Genomic DNA, 19536 nt, shown 5'->3' with positions numbered 1-19536 from the left:
TAAAAAAAAAATTTTAAAAAATCTATGGAGAATGAGGGCACCACCCCAAAGCTCCTCAGGAGGTTCCATGGTTGCTGTGGAGTCCAAGGAAGGCAGAGACAGAACATCTCCAGTGTGCAAGGGGACACCAAGTGACAGGTGATGAGGACCAAGCCCTGCTTTTGATCCACATAAACACTGAAGAGAATCGAAGAACTGTGTACACTTTCCACTCCTGTGTTTCTATAAAAATCACTTTGTAGGCTGCTCCAAAGCAACAGAGCTCAAAAGCTGGGGATTTTTATGTAAAATGTGATAAAGAAGACCTAAATCTGTTCCGTGATGTTACTATGCAACTTTCAAACTGCACTCTTTCCTGATATGTTTTTAAAGTAAACCCAGTTTCAAAGAAAATTCCAGGTCCCAAGCAATTACTTCTTACTTACAGTTCTTCAGGGCACTTCAGTGAATCCTGGGAGAAATTGTGTTTGCTAAGGAATGCAAAACACTTCCCTTATGGCAAAATTCTTTCAGACAATGAAACTGTTGCTGGCTAGAGAATACAAATGATCCCAGCTCATCAAAAGGATTTTTTGTAAAGCAAATTATTCTTCATTAATTATTACTTTATATACATCCACCACTTTTAGGAGCTGTTTAACACAAATTTATGTCTCTTGAACTGATGCTCAGCCCTGTGAAATAACACAAAATAAACGAGGCATAACTATGAAGGTCACCTTCTCCCATACACCTTGTAGGAACCTCCAGTCAAAAACCCAGGACTTCAGTAAGTCCTTCAAAAATCCCAAATTTTTCATTTTCCAGAAGTTCTAGAGCATTTTGAGCTACCAAGTGGAACTGTGCGCCAAAAAGCCTTCTAATATTTTAGAACAAAAAAACTGCCAATAATTAACAAGTTAAAGTTGATTGAGTTAAAGAAATTCAAGCCTGTCTCACTCTTCATCAGCAATTAACTTCATAATGAAGAAGCACAAATTCTTTCAGCATCTGCATATTTAAAGTTCTTTGATAATTTCTTCCCACCTGGAATAAAGGAAACTTTTCACAAGCCAGGATGCTCTGTCTGGCTCTTCTGTTTTACTGCCATGTTGAATACATTCTTTCCCTTTTTATACTGATTTCTAAACAATATAGTTCTCCAAATGACTAAAAGTTCCAGCCACCTTGGTTCTTCAATGTTTGGAGTTTTTAAATCTCTTAAATTTATTACAGAAAATCCTGGGAAATTGTATTAATAAGGTAGTGATATACACTCCAAAAACTAAAAAAAAAAGAAAAACATAGGATTAGAGCATAATACAAGACATCTTCTTGGTTCATCTTCCACAAATACAAATTAAAACATGTTTTAAACACGGCTTGAAAAAAAACAATCTTTTGCACTCTGGGGCATCTGAGAAGAGGCACAAGTGGTCACAAGACTGGAGTTGTAACTCAAGGGAAGAAGTTAATTCAATGAGGAAAGGAGTTATACAGTTAATAACAATTATTAGTTGTTCTGTGACAAGAAACTTCCATGTAACTCACTGAATTCTGCATTCCTGGCAGGAATTAGTTCCATTTACTCCTAAACAGCTCCTTGGAGCACTGGCTCTGCCATGGCATGGTGGGAAATGCTTTTATAAACTTACAGATCTCATTTCAATCAAACCCTGCAAGGATGGTGTTTGAAAAGAGGGAAAGATTAAGAAATAAGCACTAGAACAAGTTTCTCTATGTTGGCTGAAATTTCATTTTCCACTAAAGCAGTCAATCAGCTTTACTGAAATAAGTGATTTTAATCACACTTGACAACCCCAAAACTGCTCTTATTTGCAAAAAGTCCTGTTCAACATCAGCTACCAAGAGAAAAATCAATATCTCAACTCATCCCTTTTCTCTTGGCATTGATTCCCCTGCAGAGCAGATGGAAAGCAGCATTTTAGTAGGGGAGTTGCTGAGAGAAATATCTAGAAGGCACAAAATAGTAACTTCCACATATGCAAGTAGATTGACATCTAGTGTAAAAACACTGAACTACAAAGCCATATCAACAAGGATTAATTTAAAATAATTTTTATTAAATGACAAGAGAATCAAACCCTCCAAATACGAGCACCTTAAAGTATTAATTTTTTTAAAAATAGCTACACAGAGCCAAAAACATTGTACCAGTGACTGAGGAAGGGCAGCTTCCAGTAGAGATGAAATGAGATGCCAGCAGCAAATCAGAACATCAAATGAGAAAAATCAGAAATAAAGCATGGCAGGAAGAACAAGGAAGAGGAACACAGGCCAGCTGGTCAAGAAGCTTTTCCCAGCTCTGGATAAAGTGAAGTAGAAGAGTTAAAGACAAAGCCAGAGTGCTTGCATGGTTTAATTTTAGGATCTATGACTGAAAGAGATCTTGGATACCCCCATCACTGTGCTGCAGGCCAAGACTCATGAGGAGACGTGTAAACAGTCTCTACTCAACTGTGTTCTTTAACACAATGAACAGAGCCAGGAAAGAAAGTTTATATATTGTAGAAAAGACAAATGAAAAGCTTTTCATAGTCATTCCACTGAAGACTGACTGACCCCTTGCTCCAGCATCATTATCCTAGATTTTAGCTTATTAAATATCTCTGGGCAAAGATGTTTTCATTCCTTTCAAAGGAATACATTTCAAAGGTATCTCAAAAGTTTGTCATCTTTTTACTCTTTCCAGTGTTCGTGGCATTGGCAGATATTTTGGACCTCATCACATTTTCCTGGCAGTTTCAGCCCTATTTTCACTTTCTTGCCTATAATAATTTCACAAAAAACAGTATCTAAAACACAGAATCTTAAAAGCTGACAGAAGAGCATCCAAACAACTCCTAACTCATTCACAACTCATTTTCCATAACAATATTAGGACATCTCTCTGTCTCAAACCCAATGATTTGTAGTGTCCTGATACCCTATTGTCCCAAGTGATGGTTAATTGACAAAATTAATTTTTTTTAAAGTAAATAGAAATCCTCAGCTTGCCATTTACCCAATGTGTTAATCATTACACAACTGACAGTTTCTGCTGCTGTAGATACAACCCAAGGGTTGTTTTGGCTCAGGAAAACTTAGGACTCCAGGGAACCTCAGCACAATGAGTCAGAGGTGAGCCATGACTTTGGGATAAGCTCTGGAAATGGCAAATACAGCTGGAAAAATGAAACAAGGGCTGCTCCCAGGGCCATTTTTGCAAGGACACAGGAGTGAGCTCCACTCTGAACCAAACTTTCCTGACAGTAACGGCACTGTACACGCCAAGTCAGCCGGAAAATGGTTCCTTGGCACCACTTAAACCCTACAGAGCTCTGAAGGGAAAGCTAAGGAGAATTTGCTCAATCCCCAAGACCTTGCCAATCTCAAATACCTCCAGTTTTGCTCCTCAAGATAAGGAATTTCAGAAACTGCAAACAGGCAGAACCCAAGGAAAAAAATCCAAATGTTGTCCATTTTTTGTTTTGGGCTTGAAACCAAACAACATGAAATTAACTGGAGAAATGCCCAATACAGCTCCATTATGCCCCCAAGAAATGACTGCAGAAACCTGCTGAAAATGAGGGAAAGTTACATGGCTTTGGAACAAAATGCTTCTTTTGTTTTCCTTGAGTGTCTGAATCACATTTTACATCCCTACCTGCTAAGATACGAAACCTCCACAGTTCAAAGACAGACTGCAGGAAATTATCCATCACTGATTCAGGATCTGGTTTTTCTCATTTGTTGTCAGTATCACACTGGGTCAGATAAAAAAAAAAGATAAGACTTAAATGTATCACAGCCCCACTTGAACATAATTGTTTCCTTTATTTTTACCATTTTTTTAATTAGGAAAACTAGACCCCAGAGCAGCAAAGTGTGCAGTGAACCTGAACAGAATAAGAAATACCTGGAAATTATTCATAATGCTCTTACTATCTCCTTTTCACTAAGGATTAGTAATAATCCCTCATATTCAGATTTATTAATCAAGTGCCAAAAAATCATGAGACCAGCTGAAATCTGAGATAATAAACCAAAATTAAGATGTTTGTTTGCCTTTGGGTTTTGGCATTATTTCAGCAGTGCAGTATGGAAGGCTACAAACCTTTATTTAAAGCAGAACTTCAATTCCTATAGAGCAAGAACTGGGGCCTTGAGAAAAAACATCAAGTATTGTCACAAAAGTGTTTAATTAGCAATGCAATCAATCAAGATGCTATCACTGAGTCACGAGTGAATTAAATATTATCAGTGTGCCTGAAAACAGATTAAAAAACCCTGTTCTCTATAATTAACTAAAACTAACCTCCCTTTCTAGACTTTTTTTTTATTCAGCAACTAAAACACACCAGAAGTTATTTGCTAGAACAACAGCCTCTTAGCATAATTTCTTACGTCATAAAACTTCCTCCCACAGGAATTTAATTTTTAACCTTTCTCATCTAAAAAAAAAAATAAAATCTTTCTCATGAAGACTCATATGCTTTGAAAAACCCCTTCATGAGGTTTTCTTTATTTTTTATTTATCACTAGACAGCTTAAATGTCATCAAGGCAGAACTTTTTTGCCATTCAGTCACTCTGCCACACTTTAGTGGTACAAAAGAACCCAAACTTCAATTTAAATTGCCACCAGAGGACCTTGCTTCCTGTCAAGCTGGAATGCAGCCAGGACACAAAAGTGCCCATGGATTTCAGTGTCTGCTGGCCTCAACACAGCTGCTCTTCCCCGTCTTGCAGAGGGACAGAATCACAGACAAAAATAGAAGTACCTGGTTCTCCTGCCCATCTTATGCTCTGCTTTTTGAGCTGGTTACAGAACCAGAACTAATATTTTCTTTTATGCCATCATTTAGAGTACTTCACCTTGTTCCTTTCTCTTCAGCAAATCCCAGGATCAGTGTCTAAAAACCATGCAGAGGATACTCTGCTCTTGCCTAGATCAGGGGGGAAATGCAGCACAGCCCTTCCCTTTTGTTCTCCTGTATTTAGATGTGACCTCGAGATGAATTCCAAAAGCCACTGGCATGTTCCCCCGCTGATCCACTCTAAGAGCAGGGAGGCAGGTTGAGATCAGGGTTACCAGCCACAGAGCTCCAAACAAGTGGCATCAACACTCCCTGGAAATAGACTGTGTTCCACCCTCAGGCAGCCAATGGCACCTCTGTGTCCCCTTCTCCACCAACTTCCACCAGAGGATTTGCCCAATCTTGTCACCAGCTCATCACACCCATTCTGGACTGTATTTTGAGAGGTGTAGATCAGAGAACTTACTCCTACCTAAATAGAGCTGTTTAAAATTAACACTTGCTACATGCCAGGTATAACTTCATTGGCATCAACACATTTTTGAAAGGACTACAAACTCTGTCCTTTCTCACTTTGTCCTTTGAGGTTTTCTCGAACAACAGCCACAACAAGCAGCTGCCTGCCAGGAAAAGCACCCTGCAAACAAACACTTGGCTGCCCTGGACACTGCCCCACATAACCCAAGGGGCTGCACAGTCCCTGCCTTCAGTGCTTTGACACATCCATCCCTGCTATTCACTGGAAACACTGGGATAGGCAGCACAGATCACCTGGCCCAGAACAAAGAATATTCTATTTCTGTCCAGTCCTCCATGTCTCAAAGCACACACTGTGATTTAAACAGGCCAGAGGATCAAGGGAAGTGTTGCCCATAACAAGTCAGGGAGATATGCATAGGCACAATCCCACTGGAGGCACCTGGGCTCTGCACTCAGCCTTCCAGCTCAAGGTGAAGGTCATCCCTCTGGAAAGCCACATCAGCTGGAAAAACACTTAGAGCATTTCAGGAAGTTCTATTTTCAAACCCCATGGTAATACAGACTGCTTTTAGGCCTTTCTATAGGAGTCACGTTCCCAGTGATTTGGTCCCCTCAGGAGAAGACAAATTTCCATGCAGGACTCCAGCTAAAGCCATTAAGTTCATTTTTTATCTCCATTTGGGAGGATAATTAGGAAGAGGAGAGCTAATAACACAAAGTTGTTTCCTTAGGGCAAAGGCACTGGGCAGGTCTCCAGCATGAAGGATTTTTAGCACAGGTCCCAGCACCATCCCAGAGCTCCAGCATCTCCTCCCACATCAATCCCACATGGCAGAGGGACACTTTAACTCAGCCTGAGCCCCATGTGCTCCAGACTTGGCAATTCCTGTGTCACCAGCAGGCAGAACCACAAAACAAGATTTTTAATTCTGTTAAGCAACACCAAGCAAAATATTCAGCATTTCTCAGAACATGTGACTCCGTACATACTGAGATTGTCAGCCTTCCACACATTCCTGTTATTCCCAGCCAGAAACATCCCATTTGATATTAGCTAAAATAGTAAATTAGACACCAAGTTGAATAGGTTTTTGTTAGCATGAATAACTGTGACTAAACTCAGGCAAAAGAGCAGCTTTCACAGATGAGAATAATACAGTTCTAATAAAACACTGCAGGTCTGAGGGTTTTTTTTTAAATGTTCATCTCTGGGTCTACAGGCCCTCAGAGAAGTGCTCAGAGCGTGGCAGAGCAATCCTGCTGCTGTTCTAGTCCTACCCCAAGACCTTCTAAAAGAATAATGAAGACAGCATCACATTTCAGAAGATATTTCCTCCATGCCTGCTGAGCTGACCTTGTTTACAAGCACTCACTGAAACGATTAATTGCTCATATGTTCCACTCCACACTACATTTTCTGCCCATACTATCCATATGGACATGAGCCAGAAAGAAAATTCCTATGTAATTATCCAATTAATTATTATTAATGCTAGCATTTAACAAAAAAAAAGCCAGCTGGCATACATAACAATTGCTTCACTTCTGGTGTGTGAGAACTACAAAGGGCATGTTTGTATTTTATAGCTACTAACAAGCAAAGTTGAACAGTTTTCTTTTAAACTACAGGAGCAGAAGAGCAAAGAGTAGAGTGGTGAAGGGAACAGGGAACAACTCGAATCCAGAGTCAGCACCAGAATTCCTGAGCAGTTAAGCCAATCAGCTCCTCTCAGTACTAATTTAAAAATGGAAACCTATAGCACATTCTCATTCTCTGGCTCTATTCCTTAATTTTACTATCTGTTTTTTGGTAGTAGGAATTTCATATTGATAAAGCAGAATGAGGTCCTGACCAACTCCAGCCTATCTGCTTTTTTTTTCTTTGTACTCTTGAACCTTTTGAGATTAGAAAGATGGATTTCTTCTGGACCTGGCAGAAGACAACAGCTCCAGCTGGGCCAGAGGAATCAGCTGATACAATAATGCAGCTGCAGAGCTTGAAGCAGTCCAAAAGCCATTACTGGAAACCAGATAAGAGCATAATACACCCTGACATTCTGAGCAGTGCTTCACTGACATTAGTTAACCAATGCACAGAGCTCCCACAATTTACAGGGAGAAACTCTGTTCCAAGGATTAGCATAGGACTGGGTATCAACACTCCCACTCTCCCTCTCAGCTCCATCACAAATTTGCCATAAGAGACTGCACTGATTCTGCTCTGTGCCCCAGTTCCTCCATGTGCAGCATGGGAATAATCCATGTGTAACTACTTAACAAAATTATCAATTTTAATTCACATTCGTGGGAGGAATTTAAAAAACAAGTGTTTACCACATTTTACCAAAGCCCTCATTCCAAATTCATGTAGTTCCTTCACGGCTCTCAATTTCAGCTCCATTAAAACAGCAAAAAGCAAATATGAATCCTGGTTTTTGAAGCTGCACCACATTGCTGCAGATTTAGGACATCACAGATTGCAATAAGAGCATCAAACCCCCCCGGCTGGGTAACAGCAGGTCCTGACAGCTGAACTTGACACCAAACTGCTCGTGTGTTGTGTGAGCCAGACAAGACAAAATCTGGAAAACACAGACATCCATTAGTTCTTGATCACATCCCAGCCAAGGCTTTTTAAAACACAGGTAAACACGAGGAGTGATGTTTGTGATAAACAGCAAAGGTGTTTTCCCATCACTGTAGTGGAGTGACACTGCTCAAGTTTTCCAGCCAAGCAGGGAGCAGCACAGGCAATAGAAATCTGCAGCAGCAGCAGAAATCCATCTCTGCATGTACTCCCAACCATGGATAGTTTACAGGTGTTATTCCCTGGAAAACTGTGCAATTCACTAGAGGTTAAACAGATTCATCTCCAAAGGGAACTAAACTTGCAATCTATTGGAATCTTCTTTCCAACAAAAGTAGAGCCCTGCAGCTCCCTGACTATCAAGGAAGACCTCAGTTTCCAGGCTCCAGCCCCTGGATCCACAGCCTGGAAAAGCAGGGCAGGTCAGGGAGATCTCAGACTGGCAGCAGGCAGCTGCTTTTCTCCACCCCTCCTAGAATACCCAGCCAAACCTCTTCCTTTTCCTAAACTCTTGAAAGTCTCCCCTGCAAGACATCAGCCATCTAAAATTAAAGATTATTTTAAGCCTACCCAGACCAACAGTGGGGTAGAGCTCTGCTGCCTGAAAAGTTTCTAGCACTGATCTTAAAATCTAATTTTAAGGAAGGGTTTTTTTTATACAGTGAGGTGGGCCAGAGGCTCAGGATCAGCATTTGTAGAGTGCAACAGGATTTCAGGTGAACTCCCATAATGACACCTGCTCAGATCCAGAATTATAATGAATGAAACCTCATTAAACAACTTCTGGGATATTTGCAAACTGGAATAGATTGGGATTTTGCTCCAGATTATTTTTCTAGCATATATTAAAATTTTAAAGCCCTAGAGAGTCAAAAAGGGAAGGAAAACTCCTTGCACAGGATGCTCTCCCACCAGAATGTTCATTGGGAGCTCAAGGAAACTTTGCCCAAACTGAATATCAGCTGCCCAGTTTTAAACTGGGCATTAAATTTAATACCCGCTTATTCTTCCCCCCTAAGTTAAAAACTCAGCATTTTTTTCCTCCCATGAAGTTCTGAACACTTTCTAGACTGATTTCCTTTGTTCCTTTAGCAGCAGGAAGAGCCCAGAGCATCACAAAAACAGAGCACAAATGTGAACACCAGTGGAAAGCATTGAAGGTACACAAGCAGAGCATTCATGATAGATGAGCTCAGCCAGCTGTTTCACCCTAGCTACAGAAAAAACATCTCCAAGAAAACCAGCTCTGAAAAGAAAGCTTCTAATCCAGTCACAGAGTGTCTGTAGTGAATCAGCTGGAGAGCAAAAGGCTGGCACACCAAACCCAGGGACTTCTCCAAGTGATTCTCTCTAGAGAGGCTTCAGGATCCCCCTTCAGAGAGGCCTCTTAAAGATACCACAAGTAATATTAACTACACAGGATAGCTGGTGACATCCAGCATAGATCAAGGGAAACATCTCAGGACACCAAATTAAGCAAAGAAACATCGTATTTCCCTGGAGAGTCAGACTAGGGAGAGGAGGGAGGAGCTGGGAAGAAAGAACAAGGTAAAATTGAGTTATATAATTAAGTTATCCAGAGAGACTTCTTTTTTCTACCGCTGCAATGCTCCAATAGTGCCTGAGAGAAGAATAGCATCAGAAGTAATTTTGATTTTTCTACTGCTGGCAAATGGTGTATCTCCAGTGCACAAATGTGAAACATACTTTAAACTGGACACAACTTGCCAATGAACCAAATCAGCACTACAGTAATTTAAGGAATAAAACAAACAGGTAACTCAGCAACATCGATAGGCTTCAGAGCTCCTTCCCCATAAAAGGTGGAAGTAGCTCCCTCTCCTTTATGGCTACTTGTGCAGCATGGAATAAGGAATACAGATTTTGCTTCCAGTCCAAGATTCACCTGGCTAAGGAAGTGCTGAAATCCCAGAGAAGATGCTTTTCACCACCACAACGTTGATAAGATCAGTAGCAGCAAGATTCTAGATTTGTGCATAATTATACCAGTAAATTAACAACTAAATCCACCCATCAGCACAGGGCTCCTGGTTAAGTCTGCCAAATGCTGTCCATTTGGGATACACCTTAAAATTCCTGTGGGAGAGCTCCTGCTGTACTATATGTGCAAAACACCTGGAAAACATTCTCTCCTGATTTCCACCAGGAGCAGCTTCACCTGAATGTCTGCCTAGCTGTGACACCCCTTTTGGGGACAGCAGCAGCATCCTCATAGAGGTCTTCTCATCCTAACACTATGCAACTTTAATATTAGTTTCATGTTGCTTTCTCCTGGGGATTACAAACACTAAAGTCCAGACCCAGAATAACACCCTTCATCCCTCCTAAGACAGAAAAATGGTCATGACAGGCTTGATCACTGCTCAGTAATTTTGAAATACCAGCACACCAGAAGGAAAGCAAAAAAATTGCAGTTTTGAAGTTGTTCTTGTAAAGTCATGAGCTGGTTTTTATTTTCAGAATTTGTTTGGAATATCACAAATATGTTTCAAGGAAATCTACATTAAGTACATGTTTTTATTGATAATTATCAATTTGTTGCCAAAGATCTATTTTTGACTGTGTGCACAGTTACTCGCCCTGATAACCTAAGTAACAGGAGCTATTTAAAAATCCTAGTTTAAGCTGAATTTTACTCATTAACATCTGAGTGTTGTGGTTGAGCACTAGGGACATGTAAAACACTTTATTCAGCACAAAAAGCCAAATTAATGGCATTGAACTGCACCACATCCAACTGCATCAGCAATAACAGAACACCTTCACTTCAGAAATATCAAAAGCATTACATGTGGTCCAAATAATAAAGAATGCATAAATGCTCAAATGAACAAAAAGCTCCCCATAGAAATCATGCATTACATTGGAATTTCTGTTTTGAAATCAGTCTCCCACAAAGCTCAACCAATCTTTCACAGAACAGTTACTGTGGTTTAGTTAAGATTAATTTAGAGTTAAAAAAAGTTTGACTTCCCAGTGTGGATAAAAGGCACTTTACTCCTAATTATGCAATAAAATGCCTAATTTGAGTGTTCAAACAACAGCTCAACTTGCCTGTGTTTACAGTACAATCCAATACAACCTTGCAATCCTTCCTGCTTCTTACTGTGCAGCAGGGATGTTGGAATTGAGTGTTCCCACAGATACACATCAGTGAAGCCAATGAAAGTCTGGAATTCCATAGCAAACTCAGCCTTGGTTACTAACACTGCTAAAGGACTTGGGAGCATTAATGCAACATCCACCAGAGACAGGAGAAAAGTGAAGCATTTTGCCCAACATCATATCCTGATTTTTCCAAGACATTGCATACACTGACACTTCTTATTCCAGAGCCAAAATCCCAGAAATTCAGACCTGTTTACATGCAGGAATATTATCTGTCACATGTTTTATAAACAAAAACACTTCAGTGATAAGAAGAAATGGAAGCAGATACTCAAAGAATTCCAATTCCACAGAGCTACTGTAAAAAAAAAATAAATCTACAAGGTCATGCAAGGCAGCTATTTTTATACTCCAGCAGAAGAAACAGGGGTGTGGAAAACATTTTTTTTGTACTATTCTATATCTAGAAAGACCTAAGCATGGCTAAAAGCTTTTGTGGTTGATGGCATTGCAGAGAACAGGCACATCCAGCCCAGTGGAAAGCAGAGGAGCTGTGCCAGGAGGCCACTGCTATTTCTGGCTGTCACTGGTGGGCTGGGTGACCTTCAGGGCACAGGGACACCTCCTCCCTCAACCCCTGCAAGAACACAGGGAAAAGTGCCTTTTCCTGGGCCCCAAGAAATTCCCTTGGGACACTGCACAACATGGCCAGGGCACAATAAACATGAGCCACTGGGCCTCTGGTTCTGTGCAGCTCTCCTTCAGCTCAACAACAGCTCACTCGCTTTATTCTCAGTAACAAAAAATTCCACATTCTGACTTACCTCACCTATTCCTTGGCTTTCCAGCAGAGTACAGTTGTTACAACAAACTAATTAGTTCATTTGTCTAATTTTGTATGGCCAAAAAACCCCAAAGAACAAGGCTGAATCCCATTCTTTCCCAGGACATCGTCAGTAACAGTTCAGTGTATTTAATTTACAGCACAATGACTACAATAATTCACAATTTAGACTGCCAATTTTAAGCAAGAAATAATTACAGAGAAGAAATTGAGACCTCACACATTCAGTATGAAAAGAGAATCACATTTACCATTTTATTACCCACAAAGATTATAGCTTAATATAGTTTTCCAGTATACATCAGTCTTACCTTCAAAAAAAAATATAATCAAACCTGAAAAGCCTAATCTTGTTATATTTGGAGCCACACTGAATTATAAAATTCCCATCATATTTTCCTGTCATCTGCTATTGATTCACTGACACACTGTAAATCACCTTCAGCAGTGATTAATGTAAAAGCTGTTCTTCATTACTATCATAAATGAGAACAAACTTATCACCCCTCATTGGTTTGCATTTTAAAAAAGTTTAAAAAATACTAAGCAATGTAATTTTCATTTCCCTCTAACCTCTTCTCCAGAATCTGGCACTGTCAGCTTCCCAAGAACAGCAGATCCCAGGAATATTTCAGCCATCCTACGGTGGCACATCTCCATTGACAAGTTAATGTGCAAATCAATGCTAAGGATTCTTCTCCTAAACACCATTATTAGATTGAGCAAAAAACTTTAAAAAACCCAACTTTTAAAATGGAGAAGAATCTCAAAACAGTGACTAAAATCTGTTAATTTTATAACTAAACATCAACTGGGGATTAAGATCTATAATTCTTTTTTCACAAGTATTTACCAGCATTTAGTTCCCTTTGAGGGCTATTCTCTGCAAACAATCAAAAATTATAGATAAAGTGTTTATTCAATGTCAGTTGGTATAGACAGGAACCTTGGGTACACCTGATTAATGAAACAATGACAAATATCTTAATACAGAATTCCCTTTTCCTCTTTTACATGGTAAAAATCTAGATTTTTCTATGCATTTACACACTGAAGAAAGTATTGTGCCAGTTAAGTCTTAATTAATATTAATTCTTCTTAACTGACAAAGATAATAAAAATTACAATGCTCAAATGAAATTAGCATTAATTTTCTAATTAAAACCCATTTCCAAGACAAGCCATCTATATTTAGAATCCTGCCTTTCTCCAGAGACAGTGAGGAAGAACACTCACTGTACTATTATGTACTTGTGCCTAAAAAATATCCTAAGATTTTACATTTTCAAGTGTCAGCCTGATTTGAAACCTTGGATTTTTGGAGTAAATTCTGAATTTAGCAATCTACAAAGCCTCTTATCTTCCTTTTTTAATGGATAACTAAGCAATATGTCATCAAAGCCCAAAAAATTCTCCCAGGAAAGCAACTTCCAGCCTGTCAATGCAAGTTGCTATGGCAACAACCACCACCAACTACGCAGGCTCCAACCTTATTTAATGGGTAAAGTGGGAAAAAAATAGCACAAGATACTATAATGAAAAACCCTGTACTGTGAGTATTCCTGAAAAATAAATTAAATAAAACAAAGGACTACACCCCTCTACCCCATTTTTTGCCATCAACTCATACCTGGCTGGCTCCAGTTTGCCACAAAACCTTATTTTACAGAAATGGTGCAGCTCTGCTTCACCTGTGACTTGACAAGTCAAACCCTCTGAAAATTAGCTTTTTTTTTAAATCTAAGGATAAGGGGTGTGATCTGTGTGGAGCAACAGCAAAGGGAACAGGATTATAAAATACAATGAGGAAAAAGATGGATTTTACCATAACAGTCTAAAAATAGACTCCCTGCAAACAGAGTACTGATGGTTGAGGTTCTTCAGAACTAACAGCTCCATCTAGAGTTAAAAACCAACGGATAGTTAAACAAGCTGGCAGGTAAAGACATCTTCAAAACACCCTCTAAAACATTCTCTAAGAGATCCCAATTTAAAAATTTGCTTTAAAATACTTTATGTAAAAGTCACTTGTTCCCTGCAAACCTAACTTGTCCTTAAAGCCAAACTGAAGACAAAATTGAAAGGAAAATATCCAAAATCCAAATGTGCTCATCCATCCCTCAGGCTTCTTGCAGCTCAGTGACATTCCCACTGCAATCTGAGGCTTGAGGAGGTTGGCACATTTTGCCAGTTTTCAGTGGGAAAAAGATTCTAACACCACAGCATATCAACGAATCAGTCTCCCAGCACTTCCAAAGAAATTCATACCCATGTTCAACACTAAATGAATGGTCCAATCAGGGATTCAGCTTCCTGCACGTGCAGCACTTCCCAGGCCCCAGTTGCTCAAACTTATTTAAAATTTAACATGGATTTCTGCAGAGCCAGGATGCCCCTGCTCAGCTGTTTGCTCCAGAGCAAACTATTTACATGGCACCTTGCAAAATAACTCATGATCCTATTTTATGTCTGCTTGTCCTCTAGCTCCTCCCAGGTTATACCTTGCCTTGCAGCCTAAACTAAAAAAAAAATTACACAAAGTCAACGCTTCTTGATCTTGAGCCTGCACTGGATGAATTGAGGCCGCCCCTCACATCATTAGTGATACAAAAATAAGATAAAAAGGGGCAGAAAATGGGGAGCTGCTGGAAAACTGTTGGGCTAGAGGGCTGCTGCATTCCAGCTCCAGAACAAAGGCGGGCTTTGTTAATCACTCCATGCTTCTGCCAACACTGGAGAGCCTCATGGGCTTTTTCCCACATTTTTTACACTTTCCCTATTCTTTCTTCTCTGAAACCCTTATTCCTCTTTGCCCCTCTTATATTGCTTTCTCTACCTGCACGACCCCTGTACTCCCCAATGACTTCCCTACTCTTTTTAGTCCATGTTCTTGATTCTATTTAGCATTATGGGAAGTTAAATATTGTTTAGGCCAGACCAAAACACCCTTACTACCTTCCCCTTAAAATCACTAACATTAAAAACACAGAACTAGCAAAACAACTGACAAATTTGATTACCATTAACATGTGATTTTTAAGAGTGCTGCACCTCTGAAAAAACAGGCTGATCTGTGCTTCATGTTTAATTTAAAAGCTGGTGCAAGTGTGAAAATATTGGTCTGAATGACACTGCATGAACTGTTCTGGAAAGGTTCCTGGTCATGTTTGTTACCCTCTAGCAATCTTTCTTGAAATATCTCAGTGTTGACTCATGTGCTTCTTGCTCTGCAAAGTGTTCCGTTTCCTTGAACATGTAGGATCTCCAAATTTTTAACAAGTGCCAAAGTGCCTTTAAGTACTGAAAATCTAAAACAAAAATCAGAACCCACAGAGGCAGTTGGTGATGGAATTTTTTCCTGGTGATTTATCAAATTTGGAATACAAATTATGTTTACAGTTATTGGTTTATAGCAATTCCCCATAGCAGAAGCAAGCCTCATTTTGTCATCTCGTTTATTAAACACAACATTTTAAATAACATTTAAATCTGAGAACACAATTATGAATTCATAGGAATCATGCCTGAGCATTATATAAAAAATGCTGGAAAAAAAACTTCCAGACCCTCAAACCCATTTTGACCTGTAATTAACAAGCACCAGCAGAGAGAAATAAGGGTCTCTCAAAAGAGCAGTTCACACCCAGGAGTTCCCTTTTCACATGCAAGTTCCCAAATTAATGCAAAAATAAACTTATTGATCTTTCCATACACTGGAGTGCACAGAGAAAACAAGAAAAACTTTCTGCTTCAGAATTTCTAGGACCCCAAATTTAACTACCCATACTTCTAAAACCACACTTTGACTCCAGCATTGCCACATTATTCCCATGTTAGAGGAACACATTGATTTCCAACATGAAATAAAGAAGCAGTAAGTGAAAACAACCTTTTATTTGCTCTGAATGTGTGTTTTTAAATGAAAAGTAGGACAATAAATAGAAAAAAAATGATTTCTCACGTGGTCAGTTTCATGATCCAAGTTAAATAAAAACATGGCAGCAACATAGAAATCTATAAAGCATTAAGAGATCAGGATATTAACAAAATTCTTTGAGAAAATAAGTGTAAACTTCATATAAGAAAAAAACCTGACATTTCTCTGGCTCTCTGTTTTGCAGCCCAAGATAAGTAACCTCATGTTAAGCACAAAACCAAGAAAAATTATTGGAAATCAATCTCTCGACTAGAATGTGCAACATTTTTCTGTGCACAAAGCCAACTTTTCTTCACCCATGTTCAGGTTTGAAGCAATTCCTGTATGGGAAAGTGTTGGCAGGATGTGCACTGCTTATTTCCCATCTGGAAAGTAAAGTTTTGCCCTCATCCTTTGTTGAGGGAACAAACCCCTGAAGGATTTTTTTTAAAGCTCCCAATAATCTCTCTGTATACTCTTGCAAAAAATGATAGTTGGAAGCAACTCAATTGGATTTTGTGTTTTTCCAGGCATCATTTCCTCAGTGATAGCTTTAAGCTCCTGGAAATTGGCAATTTCATAAAGAAAATTATTACCCATTCTTTTAAAGACACCAAAATACTTCAAAACTCATTTCCAAATGGCAGAGACTAGAGACCTTGGCCAAAATGTGCATTTATGTAGTAGGGTTTTGGGGTTTTTTTAATCAGGAAAAAAAGCCATATTAAACCCAGTTTCCTTTAAATTGTTTTAAGCACAGGCTGAGAAAGCCTGTGAGAAAAGTTTTCAAAAATTTCTTCAATTTTCTTTAACAGTGGAAGTTTTGATGAATTAAAAAGCAGCTCTTCAGTCACCTGAATAAAGGCTTTTTCTTCATTTCACAAGAAATGAGGATTCTAAGGACATACATTAACAAACTGTGTGACAGTGGAAATGAAAACACTCTGTATCTTTCAAGCTTATTAACTTCTGTACCTCCAAAGATGAATGAAAACACTGTTACATTACTGACACCTGGATCTACTTGTCACTTTGTATTAAAAGCACTTTTGTAAGTGACTAAGGAAAGAAAAAACAAGACCACAAAAATACTTACATTTCATTGACTTTCTCTTCTGGGCCTTGAACTTGGCCTGTCACAGTTCCTTGGCTGGTATTTTTAACCCAGCCAACCACTCCTAATTTCTTGGCTTCCTGTTCCGTGTACTGATTTGGGGAATAATAAGAGAGGACAATCAGTGCCAGCACAAACACCACACATAGAACACTTAACCCCCCACTTGCATTTGCACAGCTGTAAGAGCTGCATTTAAAAAATAAAAATCCATAGGGGATGCCCATCCTCAGGCATTCAGATGCTCCTGTCAGCTCTGGAGTTGCAGCAGGCACAGCCCATTTTCCAAACAGAACAAGATTTTGATCACAAAGGATTCCACTAATCTCACATGACTCCTTTGTACCTACTTTATACCTTTCCATAGTTCCTATCACTGTTCACTTAACTCTTCAACCACCACAGTTTTTAAACTCATTAAATCTGCTGCGTGTAAAAGCTTCCCAGTTCCTTTCCTCCAGTTCCCTTTCAAATCCTTTCCACCTGACTTTCACCTTTTAAATCCTAGCCCCAGCTGCTGCATTTCTACTGACAAATAGCAGGAAAGGTCAGTCTAATTACTTGGGGGGAAAAAAAAGGAAACACCAGCATGTTTTTGCAACACCAACAAATCATGGTTTCCCAGCCACTCATTTGTGATGAAATTCACAAATACCAAGAGCCAAACTTCAGGTCTATATGACCCCATACCAAAAGACAAAATATGTTTGGTGTTTATTTAGCCAGCAAAGAAAGTGTTGCTAACTATGTTGCTAACTATGTTTTCCAAGGTGATTATGAGCAGCTTCTCCAAACTAATTTGCCCAAAAGCACAGGGAATGCAGCTGCAAATTTCCCTCAGCACTGCTCAGCACTGGCACTGAACTGTGTGTTCACACGGCCCCAAGTCAGGTCAAAATAAGACACAGCAAACTTGGACTTATCTTTTCTTCTTGATAAAATAACTAAATTCAAAGCAAACTCTACTGGAGTCCTCTGTGCATTTCCACATTTTCACAATATATATACACTAAACAAAATCTTTCCATTTTAATACTAAGAATGGACAACTACTTTGAGACAAAAAACTGTTCATACTTTAATTATGTCCTCTTGTTTCATAGATTTCTGTGAAATGCAAAACCACCTGCTGCACATTCAGAGCTGATGGAGTCACTTGCTTAGGGTGTGAGACACAGAATGGTTATTTGCAGGACATTTTTCCCACGTTTTTCCACAGAGCACTTCCTTAAAGAGAGGTAACTAAGTTACCATTTGAAAAATTAAACTGAAGTCAAACACCTTGTTTCAGATTTAACCTTTCTAAAGACTAAGGTGTTACAACATTCTTGCGGCTGTTACACCACAAGTAATCCAAACCACAATCTACACCAGCAACACATCAGTAAGCTTTTAAAAATCCATTTTAACATAAACCCGTTTAAAATCTACTCACAGTACTTAACCTCCCAACCAAGCACTCAGAGCTAGGGTTGGATACGTTTACCCTCCACAGACCTGCTGCCTTATTTTTAGCACTGGAAATATTACACCATAAAGTGGAGCTGGTAAATCCAGCATTGCCTTACCATCCTGAAACAAACACCTAAAAAAAAAAAAAAATTAAAGTCCTGTGAAAGCTTATCACCAGTAGGAATTTCAGTTAATATAAAAGGACAATAACATGCAAGCAACTTGTGGTGTTTTCCTATGGACACTTTAGTGAAATCAACATTAGGGAAAGTGAACAGACTTTAGGAACAGGTCAGACCTGTTGTTTGAGCCTTCCCCTGGGCATATGACTGTTGCCATTCGCCTATTTAGGTGTTAATGAGAACTCTGCAGTGTGTGAAGGGAAGGACGGAAGGTGGCACACATAGCCGCACTGACAAGGGCAAAAGCGGGTGATGGAAACTGCTCCGGACAGAGCAGCCTGTGCTCCCGGGGCAGCCAAGCCTTAAGGCGGGGGAACAGTTACAGTTATTTAGAAAAATAACTGTTATTTAGAAGAATAACACAACCCAGAAACTTTCCCGTCCCGCCGGCTCGCGGCACTCCCGCCTCCCCTCAGGGCGCTCCCGGCCCGCGCACGCGCAGTGCTGCCGCCGCCTCAGCGCGGCGCCCCTTGCCGCCAGCCGCTCAGCCCGCCATTACCTTGCACCCGCCCGAACACCTCGTAATCCACGGATTTCAGCGCGCCCGAGGCCTTGGCCACGGCGGACATGGCAGCGGCGGAGGAAGAGCCGCTGTGGCGGCCGCCGGTGCTCCGCGGGCCAGCGGCGCCCGGACGGGAGCGCGAGAGGCTCAAGCTTAGCGCGCAAGCGGCTGCCTGACGTGAGAACGGGGCGGGCACGGCACCCCGAGCGGAGCGCTGAGGGGAGCGGGAGAACACCCGAGGGTGAGGGGGGAAACATCGCTCCTCCCGTGAGGGGAAACACGCCCGACAGCGAGGGGAGACATCGCTCCTCCCGTGAGGGGAAACACGCCCGACAGCGAGGGGAGACATCGCTCCTCCCGTGAGGGGAAACACGCCCGACAGCGAGGGGAGACATCGCTCTTCCCGTGAGGGGACACCGCCCGGCCCCGAGGGCGGGAAGGTGCTCCTGCCGTGAGGGGAGACCGCCCGAGCCCGAGGGCGGGAAAACGCTCCCGCCGCATCCCTGAGGGGCGGGCGGTCCTGCAAAGCCCT

The 19536-nt window shown here is 40.5% G+C and overlaps 1 protein-coding gene across 1 annotated transcript in view; it reads right to left on the bottom strand.

The window, feature by feature from the left end:
* The window catches only part of ACYP2 (acylphosphatase 2), a 32997-nt gene extending 13831 nt beyond the window's left edge, over positions 1-19166 (bottom strand). Inside the window, exons 1-3 of the mRNA XM_085054142.1 lie at positions 19002-19166; positions 18437-18453; positions 16851-16960 (exon numbers count right to left, since the gene is read on the bottom strand). Of these exons, the coding sequence (XP_084910268.1) occupies positions 16851-16960; positions 18437-18453; positions 19002-19071 (197 nt within the window). The 5' untranslated portion in view covers positions 19072-19166. The remainder of the gene's footprint in view (positions 1-16850; positions 16961-18436; positions 18454-19001) is intronic.
* Between the last annotated feature and the right edge of the window lie 370 nt (positions 19167-19536).

Source organism: Lichenostomus cassidix, chromosome 3, assembly GCF_008360975.1.
Source record: "Lichenostomus cassidix isolate B80296 chromosome 3, HeHo_3.0, whole genome shotgun sequence".
In the NCBI taxonomy this organism is placed as follows: Eukaryota; Metazoa; Chordata; class Aves; order Passeriformes; family Meliphagidae; genus Lichenostomus; species Lichenostomus cassidix.
The sequence above is the reverse complement of the archived record's forward strand: the minus strand, read 5'-3'. Positions and strand labels throughout refer to the sequence as shown.